The sequence below is a fragment of the Ursus maritimus genome, unplaced genomic scaffold (assembly GCF_017311325.1).
Source record: "Ursus maritimus isolate PB19 unplaced genomic scaffold, ASM1731132v1 scaffold_21, whole genome shotgun sequence".
Classification (NCBI taxonomy): Eukaryota; Metazoa; Chordata; class Mammalia; order Carnivora; family Ursidae; genus Ursus; species Ursus maritimus.
In genome coordinates this window covers 2,772,646-2,783,863 of record NW_024424564.1, presented here as the reverse complement: position 1 = coordinate 2,783,863, position 11,218 = coordinate 2,772,646, and the positions used below count along the sequence as shown (strand labels likewise).

Here is an 11,218-nt window from a genome sequence, read left to right as displayed (position 1 = left end):
TCTTTCCCACAGTGGTTGCACCAGTCTGCATTCCCACCTACAGTGCCAAAGGGTTCCTTTTTCTCCGTGTCCTTGCCAGCACTTGTTTCTTATGTTTCTGGTTTTAGCCATTCTGACTGGTGTGAGAAGATACCTTTTTGTAGTTTTGATTTGCATTTCCCTGATGATGAGTGATGGTGAGCATCTTTTCATATATCTGTTGGCCATCTGGGTGTCTTCTTTGGAGAAATATCTGTTTGTGCCTTCTGCCCATTTTTTAGTTGGATCATTGGTTTTTGGATGTTGAGTTATATAAGTTGTTAGTATATTTTGGATACGAACCCTTTATCAGATATATTGTTTGCAAATACCTTCTCCCATTCGGTAGGTTGTCTTTTAGTTGTGCTGATTGTTTCCTCCCCTATGCAGAAGCCTTTTATTTTTGATGTAGTCCCAATAGTTTATTTTTGCTGCTGCTTCCCTTGCCTCAGGAGACATCTAGAAGATGTTGCTATGGTCGGTGTCAGAGAAATTACTGCCTGTGTTCTCTTTCAGGATTTTTATGGTTTCAGGTCTCACATTTACATCTTTAATCCATTTTGAATTTATTTTTGTGTGTGGTATAAGAAAGTGGTCTGGTTTCATTTTTTTTTTTTTTAAGATTTTTATTTATTTGACAGAGAGAGACAGCCAGCGAGAGAGGGAACACAGCAGGGGGAGTGGGAGAGGAAGAAGCAGGCTCCCAGTGGAGGAGCCTGATGTGGGGCTCGATCCCAGAACGCCAGGATCACGCCCTCAGCCAAAGGCAGACGCTTAACGACTGCGCCACCCAGGCGCCCCCGGTTTCATTCTTTTACATGTTATCTGTCCAGTTTTCCCAGCACCACTTGTTGAAGAGACTGTCTTTTTCCTGTTGCTTATACTTACTTCCTTTGTTGAAGATTAATTGACTATATAATTGGGGTTTATTTCTGGGCTTTCTGTTCTTTTTTGGTTTGGGGCCAGTACCATACTGTTTTGATGACTATAGCTTTGTAGTGTATCTTGAACTCTGGGATTGTGATACCTCTAGTTTTGTTTTCCTTTTTTAATACTGCTTTGGCTATTCAGGGTCTTTGTGGTTCCATACAAATTTTAGGATTGTTTGCTCTAGTTCTGTGAAAAATGCCGTTGGTATTTTGATAGAGATAATATTAAACCTGTAGATTATTTTCAGTAGTATAGATATTTTAGCAATATTTGTTTTTCCAATCCATGAGCACAGAATGTCTTTCCCTGTCTTTGTGTTGTCTTCAGTTTCTTTCATCAGTGTTTTATAGTTTTCAGAGTATAGTTCTTTTACCTCTTCGGTTAATTTATTCCTAGGCATTTTATTATTTCTGGTGCAATTGTAAATGGGATTGTCTTCTTAATTTCTCTTTTTGCTGCTTCATTATTAGTGTATAGTGATGCATCAGATTTCTGTACATTGATTTTGTATCCTAGCAAGTTCCTTTAAAGGTTCGTGTCAGTCTGCCGATAAAGATAAGGGACGAGCTCGCTTGCCTGGACGATCATCATCACCACGTTATCTATGTCTTACTCACAAGAACAATTTAAATACTTGGTTAAATGTGATGTTCTTAGTCCATTCGTCTGTGAACCATATCAGAAAACAAAATAACATTAATTTAACCTGATGTGTTCATACAGAATTAATCTTCTGTATGAGAACTGTTTATTAATTTGAGGTTCAGAATAATGATGTTGTGTTTTCTGGCTTGTACTATCATCTTAAATGAAAATCCTTTATCTAGACTAATTTTTCATTAAAATATACAGAGCTAAGTTGGGTGAATTTTTGGGTAAAAAATTACAGTAGCTCTTTTGAGAGGAGGTTTTGTGGTTTATTTTGCTTTTTATAGAGAAAAGCCATTTTTATTCATTGATTGGATTTCTGTTGAAGACTTCCTATTAAGCATAGTGGACTGAAAGTATTCATTTCACTCTGCTCTTTCTTAAAACCCCCTTAAAATGAAAGTAAGGTCTAAAAAGCACACAGACAGGAACAAAGATAAAATAGGAAAGAAGACAGTCCAAATAAGAGATGTCATAAAAATTTTGCAAGCAAATGGACAAATTGTAACTGACTTAAAAGAAAGAAAATGGAGTGGTTCCCAAAAGCAGTAGATTGTTTTTTATGCAGAACCATTCTGAGTTCAGAAATTCAAAGCTTATATAAGGGTAGGGGTGCAGAGTAGGACTGAAAATGGGGGAAAGGTTAAAACTCTTTTATAAGAAGCATGAGACCTCCAAGTTTCTCCTCCATACTTATCCTCCAAAACTCAAAGCCTAATAACTGACATCGACAGAAGACTAGAAGTTACCCTCTGAAGAGTTGAAACAGTAAGTCTCTAGAATTTGGGACACAACCCCAGATGGCTGGGCAAGGAAGGGCTGGGGATTGAAGGTAGCATATTCTGCAATCAGGGAAATTAAATCTTATCTGAACACTGAGGATGACACTCCCTTGCCCCAGCTTATTTACCTATGAGCCCTCCCAGATATTAGCAATCATGTTTATACCCACCAGACTAGTGATTGGAAGATTGGAACCATAAAACATGTGGAGATCCCATCATGAAATAGGTCCCCTCTCTGCCACCTGTGGTGGAATTCACCAGTCAACAACTCTCTTCACACAGCCCTCAGTAAGCTTTTGAGTGCTTTTTATTGAACATGAATGGTTAGCCCAGTGATCGCCAGACTTTTGTAGGTTTCAAATAAGATCAGTGTCTACGGGGTGCTTGGGTGGTTCAATCTGTTAAGTGTCTGACTCTTGATTTCAGCTCAGGTCATGATCTCAGGGTGGTGAGATCAAGCCCCACATCGGGTTCCACCCTGGGTGTGGAGCCTGCTTAAGATTTTCTCTCTCCCTCTGCCCCCCTCCCCGCCCCTCTTCTCCCTCTCCCTAAAATTAAATAAATAAATAAATAAATAATATCAGTCTCTGAAATAAATAGGAAAAGAGAACCAGAGACAGTGGAAGGAAAAGGGAACCTCAGAACAACCTGATATATGCAGAAAGAAAAGAGATGTGATATCCAAAAACAAGTAAAGAATGGTAAATCATTAGTAATAATGATAAGGAATATTGAGAAAATAAGGACTAACTCTTAGAAGTTAAAAATGTAACAGACGCTTTAAAAGGTAATAGAAGTGTTGGAAGAAAGTTGAAAACTTTCTCCAAAAGAAGAACCAAAAGACAAAGGGATGGAAAATGGGAGAGGAAAAAATGAGAAAGTACAAAGATCAGGCAGAAGACTAACACCTATCTAATGGGAATTCCGCAGAGGCATCTGTGGAAATAGAAGGGAGGAAATGATCAGACATCTAAAAAAGTATCCCAGAACTGAGAAACACACGTTTCTAGGTCGAAAGACCCTACTGAGTGCCAGCAATTGAAATAAGACCTACACTGGAGACATTACGGGGCAGTTTCAGAATACCAGGAATAAAGAGAAGCTCTGAGAGGAGGAAAAAAAGCTAAAACATGACACAGGCCACCTGTAGGGGTTGACAGTGGTTCTCCTTGTGTGCTGCCAGCAACATCTGCATCACCTGGGAACTTGGTAGGAATGCAGATTCTCAGGTTCCATCTAACCTGCTGGAAGAGAAGCCCCCGCCCCCCCAGCTCCGATGCCTGCCCACCTTTGAGAAACATGGGGATAGAGAATCAGAATGGCCTCTGGCTCCTCAGTCAGTACTTCCATGAGTGCTGTGGATAGAGTAAAACACTGTCTTCAAAATCCCAAGGGAGAATGACTTCTAAATTCTGTACACGCTCAAACTGTCAACACTATAAAGACATTTCCAAACATGGGGGCTGAAGGAAGCACTTCTGCTCATGGTTTCTTGGAAAGCTAGCAGAGGATATGCTCCAGGAAAATGAGGGAGGAAACCAAGGATGAAGATGGGCAGCCAGGCAGTGGGACTCCCAACAGAGGTGAAGTCCCCCCAGAGTGAGGCCGGGTTCTGCAAGAGGCTCTGTTTTCTACATAATGGTTGCCTAAAGCCTTTGTAGTGAATCTGGTCTTCTGCAGGGCTTGTCATCCAAATCCAGAATCACCGCTCCTTAGGCATGCCTAAGATCATTCCATTCCACGTCCTCCTGCTTCACAGGTGAGAAAATCAAGGTCCAAAAAGTCTAGTAAATCAAAATACAACCAAGAAGAGAATCAAAATCCCCTTGCTAGGGAACTGTGATTGGAATTGCTACTTCAACAAAATCCTACTTTTAACAGGTTGGTTCATGTCTGGAGTGGCAGCGTTACTGTTTTCAGCTGGTAGCTGTAGTGGCCATACCATTTGCTGGCGCACATATGCATCTTGAACCATACTTCAGATAAATCCTTACCAGCCAGTCTGAAGCTTAATCTAGAATTTCTGGATCAGGCACTGGTTACTTATGGTCTCAGGCCCACTCACTGAATCCCGAGTTCTGGGGGACCAAAGAGGAATTACTGACAAGCAAATCACAAGCTGGGGGGAAATGCAAACTCACAGCTGAACTGTTAAAATGGTTTGGCATATGAAGACCCGTATAGAAAGCCTCTGCCTCAAAGAGAGGCAGGGAAGACTTCTAAAGTTTACCAAATTAGTGTTAATTTTTATTGTACATGATTAAATTATTTCAGATTAAAATACTTGTTCAGTAAGTATCTTTGGCATCTTAAATTTTAAGGGATTCACCCTTAAATTTCTGTTTACATAAAAAACTAAATTGAATTCACACTTGGGGATCCAAAAGGGTTGTTTTCTATGTGGTGAAAATGGGTTTTTGACCCTATCTCTTTTTTTCATTTTTAGCATGTATTATAATTGGCACATAAATAAGGCCCTGATCGTTGTAGGATGTCTGTATTAAAATATTATGGCTATCTTTATTCATGTTCTTGATCCAAAAGGCAACTATATTTTATGTTGACCTGGCTTTTAGAAAAGTTTTAAGAACGGACTCTTTCCTCCTTACAGTGGCCCATCTGCCGCTTAGTATCATTAGTTCTTAATCAAGAATATTTCTCCTTGAAAAAGTTCCCTCAGTTGGCTTTATTCTTTGATGCCACAGTGCCAGTGGACCAGTCTGAACATGTGTTCTTTTAATGAAACTTCTTAATTATCTTTTTAGAAAAAAGATGAGCAGAGACAGTTTATTTTTATCTGCATGGGAGAGGTTCTTTTGCTTGCCAAGTCTCTCTGTTAAAAGAAGTCTAATATTATGGGGTGTTAGTTATTCCAACCAAGGTGGTTTTCAAGGAGCATTTTGTTGGGGGACGAGGGTTATTGTTGGAAATGTAAGTGATCTTTAATGTATTTGCAAAATGTAGTGTTTTCTTTAACAACTTGTAATTCTTTTATAAATGGGTGCTAAAGTGGTTGCTTGCAAGTTATGTAGAGAAATCAGTATTTCCTTGGGGCCAGGCCAACTGTCCCAGTCAATACAGTTAATAATGCTCTCTCTGTGGTTGTGCAGAATGACCACAGCTTCAGCTGTTTGTTAGCTACACTAACTGAATTGGGCTCAAGGGGTGTGGTTAGAGTGATGCATTCTAAGACGAGTGGGCATTGCAACATAAAAAAGGAAGCATCACTGTGCACACCTTCTCTAAAAGGTCAATGCCACACGCACATAACCTTCTCTTACATAGCCAAGATTGCGCATCTTTCTTCACACATCACAGTGGCAAAGCCACAAGCTGCCTGTTATCATCTGTAATAGGTAGGAGACAGTTGAAACTATTGACAGATATTTCTTATTCATGAAGAAGCTGCGGTTTAATTGGTCAGGAATTCCAGGGTGAAAAAAACCTGATATTCTAGTTCCTCACAAAGAATATTCCACTCTCCTTTTAGACGCTGGATATAAACTGACACCATTCATATCCACTTAAACGTCCATGAAATTCTTTTGAGACTCTTACGCTTTGTGGAGACAGTGGTGAGTCAGAGAGTGAAACCAATCATCAGGCTACCAAGTGATCATGTCACTAACCTCATAACTTTTATTTCACTGTTAAAATTTAGTCTGGGTTTACATTCAGTGCAGGTGTTCAGAGGATCAGAACAAATGAGCACAGTCTTAAAAATGGAAATAACGTCTTTGTCCGTTTTCCTAGTAACGACAGACATTAAAATGGTCAGTAGCATCTCACACGTGAGCCAGCTGGGATCCCAGTCTGCAGCCCATGCTCTAGACGGCCTTCCATGTCAGCAGCACACACAGAGTGGTAATGGAGAGTGGATAGGAACTCTACCAGTGCTGAACTAGGTTCCAGTGTCCAGAGGCTGCAGAGCTGGAACCAGAGCCTGTATGTCAGGCGAGGAGAACAGCACAGCCTGTGCTCTGGGGAGCCCGATGCAGAGTAGTGCTTCACCCCCAAAGTGGATCGCTAGGCAGAGGTCATTGTTATCCCGACATACTGTCATTGGTCCTCTGCACCTCCTGGTGCCCCTGCACCTGGTCGTGCCTGTCTCCCACCGGTGTTTCTACCCAGTGTTGCCAGAGCAAGCTTTCTAAAATGCGTGTCTGATGTCATCACCCCATATCTGAAATCCTCTGCCCTCCTCCCCCAGCTGATCTTGAGATAAAGGCCCAATGCCTGCGTGGTTTACAGGGTCCCACTTGACCTACACTCTTCTCCTCCCAGCTACCTCACTCTTGGACTTCATCTCTCCCCAGTCTTCACCCATGGACTCTCTACTCCACCCTTCAAGGCTTTCTTTCATTTCCTCAAAGGGAAGCCTTGCCTTACTCACACTTGCTTCTGCTTGGAACACTAGCCTGTCTCCCTGCCGTGGGAAGTTTTGCTGACCCCTCCCACCATTTTTAGGGGGCTGTCCTTCTGCTGCCATCTCATCACAGCGGTTATCACTCTGGTGACCACTTCCATCTGTCTGCCTCTTCTCCCTGCTAGAATGGACGTTCTGGGAGGTCATGGACCGTATCCGTCTTGTTGCTTATTAGGTCTTCAGCACTCTCGGAGCAAATATCACCATAAGAAAAGGGTAGGCTATGTTTGGCTCTGCATTTTAAAGGTATTTGGCAAAGTGGGTTGAAAGGGGAAATTAGCAAAAAAGTGAAACAGATATGGTTGGGCCTGAGAAGCCAAGGCTGAATGAACCACCTGGGATTCCTGTTTTACCTGTGGCCTCTTGGATGCCTAAGGGAACCATCTGTGCTCCGACAGACCAAGCCCCCAGGTCTCTGTGTGTCCTCAAGGGACTAATTATACTTGACCTCAGCAATGATTTGACCATGGAACACCTCGTACTGTCAAACACAGATGACCAAAATGTTCACTGTCCTTTTGAGGTGGATTTGCACAAGGTTGCAATGCCTTCCAATACTACACTACTTACATATTATGATTTTTGAACAATGGAAAGTTGGGACTTCCATCTTTTCCATGGAAAAAGGTATTCACACTGTTTGTTTGTTGTTTGTTTTGTTAAAGCATTGCACATCCTGCCAAAAATATTAACTAACTGCAGTGCTTTCAGTGTGTTCATCAGTTTTGGCATTCATCCATATTTGGAGAAAAATTAAAGCTGGAGTTGAATTGAGTCTTTGTCTTTTAGAAGTGGCTATTTGTGACCAGCTCTATTAGAATTATGTTTATTTTGAGGGTTTTAGGTGATTAAAAAGATTTTTCAATCTAGTTTTTAATGGAGTTGTCTCCTTTTTTAAAAACTCTCGCATGATATAGAGCAAGTTTGTTTTGTTTAAACTGGTACCTATCAGGTGGTTATTTGTCAGTTGGTCTGAGGGCTAATATGAAACTGGTATTTGGATTTAATTCGGTTCCATTAGAACAGAGGTAAAATTCTGTGATACAGGGGCTATTATCCTGGCAGTTGTAAGGGATTTTTGTGCGAGGAAGCAGGGCTGACAAAGAGGGCACTGTGCGTGCTCCGTCTGTAACTGAGCACTTTCACACTGCAATTTAGGAAGTGTGCAGTTCAGGAAATTGCTGGCTTTGGCTGGAGCGTACTTTAACTGCAAGGAAAATTTTATTCGTCACTCAAGTAATTGGCAGTTTTAATACCTTGTTCATAATTACTTAATAAACAAACGAACATATAAACCAAAGATTGTATGGCCTGTTATCTAACTCGTAGCCTTATTTGACCAATGTGATAGACACCTGTGGGTCTCCCTCTCCCTCCCACAAAAAAACAGTTTGTTCCATTTATTGCAAAAATCTATAGCTGAGCATTTTCTTTGTCTTGTGAAATGTTAAGTGTAGCTCTACTACCCTCAGACAGCCTGGGGGCCAAAACCAGATGCGGAGTTGATGGGAGGTAGTGACTAGGGACAGGGGAGGGCGATGGAGAGAGGGGAGCATTTCAGGGTTACTCTGCTGTTTGTGGGAGGACATCCTGGTAATGCAAACATTTGGGTTATGTGTTTAAGAGTACATTTTTGTCCCCTAAAGTGTGGTTTTGTTTAACCCACACACCCTGACCCTAAGGCCCTGTGGCTTGTCTCTTGGACTAAATCCATCTCCGGAATCTAGAAATTGACTAATTGTCTCGCTTGCATTACCCTGTACCTCACAACTAGATCAAGGAGTTTATACACTGGCAAATCCAGATGTGGGAAATGGTCAAAATCAGAGGTCATGGCTGACTTGACTCTAAACAAAATCTGTAAGACTTTATGGGAGACCAAGGGCTTGATATTTGTTACTTGTAAATAGGACTGTTAACCCTTTTTTTTTTTTTTAACCTTACTGTAATCACAGACAAATTCAGCTCTTAACATATACATCACCTATGCCTGTTACCTTATATAGGATTACTTCAGAACGTAGAGTTAGATTCCCGGATGACCTGGATCAAAACACATGACAGTCCTTAAAAGTAACATATGGAGGATTTTAACAATATTTTGAGAAGTTTTGTTAGTTCGTTGTTATTTTAATAGAAAAGGTCCAACCTGTTTTCTCCCCTTATTGTTCCCTCTTGTGGGGAAATCGCACCTGACACGGGCACGTATTTGGGAAGTTGGTCTTCTAGTCTGGTGGATGGCAAACACATGCACACCCCTGGGTTGTCTTTCTGGGTGCAGGCAAGACTGGGGAGACCCTGTTTCCAGGGCCTCTTAGTGTTAGCATGGTGATGGCTCCGTGAGGCAGTGTTGATTCCCACATCAGTTTGAACCCAGAAGTTCAGTATTTCTGCAAGGGTGAGAAGTTGTGGCCCTTTCTGGGGGTGCATCTCCACATAAGAACTTAATTGCCAAAATATATTTGACACTGTGTTCTATGAAACTAGCCTTTGGTGATTGCTTTGAGACCAATATGGCCTCGTAGGTTAAAAGCTCTAGTTTCCTAATTTTACAATTATCTATAATATCTATACTAGAGAAACATTACTATGATTAAGTGGCAAAATATATGAACAATGCTTAGCCTCAGCTTGATGTTTGAGATGTTCTCAATGTTCTTAGGTTTCATACACAGTCCAGGACAGAGGGGTAGAGACCTATCCCCCTACTTCAGAGGAGCTCAGAGTATGGCAGAGAAGACCAGCAGTGTGAAAGTGCTGTGTCAGAATGCAGCATAGGATTTTGGGAAAAATACACATGAGGTACTGTTAACTCAGGGACCTTCTGACATGGTGAGAGGCCTGTGTGTTACAATATTGCAAAAGAGCTTAATAAACTCTCAGAGCACTATAGGAATATATTATTGGTAGAAAGATACACACACGAGATGTGTTTCCCACGTTTTCTCAGTAGATGAGGCTTCCCGATAGACTATGTATAAAAGCAGCAGCATGTGACAAAGCACATATAGAGCTCTGCCTGCAGCCTTCAGATTGTGTCATTGTTCCGTGGATTATAAAGAGATCTTTTTTGTAAGTGGACTCTCTTTCCGCCCTGGCCTTCCTACCTGGACATGTTTCCCCGCCAAATGATGGTCTAGAAAGTCCAGGCTCCCTGATCTACTGTGACAAATAAGATGGCTTGCCGTCAGTTTGATTCCTGTTTTCTAGCAAGATTGTCATTTAATGTGGAGTTTCCCCTTGAAAGCTGTTGTACTGATGACCTTTTAAGAGATTTGACTTGGCCTCTATTTTGTTTTGTTTTTCATTTGTGGTCTAGTGTCGGGCTCATCAATGGAACTTTCAATGATGAAATGTTCTGTATGTGCACTGACCCATGTGACAGCCACCTGGCACGTGTGGGTATTGAGGATCTGAAATGTGGTTACTGCGATTAAGGAACTGAATTTTTAACAGTTAATTTTAATTTAAAGTGCTAAATATGCTACCATATTGGTCATCGTGGTCTGGTGTTTAAGACCGTTAATGTCAAACTTTATTAACCTAATTAACTAGAGATTACTTAGACTGGTGTGCTTTTATGTAATATCTTTATAATATTCAAAGCCCTGGAGCACATTTATTCATTTCAAAGACTATGGCAATACCTTGAAACTTGCTATTTCTTAAAGAGAAAGAGAGCTCTCTAGCTTGGCTTAAAAAAAAAAAATCCCAATCTGATGAGTATTTTAAGTTCATTAGTACCTGTCGTGTGGGTATCTAGAAATAGATTAGGAGTTAAGAAAAGGAATAGGGAACGAACACAGTTGCCTGGAATGCCAACTCAGCGTTAGTCATTTTATATACCATTTAATAAAATGATAAGGAAGAAGGACTGGTAACAACAACAACAACAAATCAGACAGTTTTTAAGTGCTTAACACTTGGATAACCACAGCTATTTAACACACCCACATTTATATAGGAATGTTTTCCATACATTCTAATATTATGATTTACTATTTAAGGTGAAATTAAAGTGACATAAGAATTGCTGTTTAACTTTTAGAAGTACAGCTTAGAGCAACCATTTGTCCGTATTTCTGAAGAACAATTTAGGAATAGAAGATACTTCTCGCCTTTCAGATTGTTGTACTATTAACCCTGCCTTCTTTGCTCTCCTTAAATTCTAGAGCTGGAAACAGAATTGTTGAAATACTGCCTGAATATCTGAAACTATTTCAGTCCCTCGAAACTTTGGACCTGAGCAGCAATAATATATCAGAGCTTAAAACTCCCCTTCCACCCCTACAACTCAAATATCTGTAAGTCAATCTTCTTTAACAAAAATATTCACCGATGATGAAAATACCATGTCATAATAATAAAAAAATCAACTTTAAGGTGTAACAAAATCTGCCTTTTTTTTTTT

General features: G+C 40.6%; 1 protein-coding gene across 2 annotated transcripts in view; it reads left to right on the top strand.

Moving 5' to 3' along the window:
- LRIG3 (leucine rich repeats and immunoglobulin like domains 3) overlaps nt 1–11,218 on the top strand; it is a 49,863-nt gene that overhangs the window by 20,255 nt on the left and 18,390 nt on the right. For both annotated transcript variants that reach the window (XM_040637208.1, XM_040637207.1), the window contains exon 4: nt 10,980–11,111. In XM_040637208.1, coding sequence (XP_040493142.1) covers nt 10,980–11,111 — 132 coding nt within the window. The remainder of the gene's footprint in view (nt 1–10,979; nt 11,112–11,218) is intronic.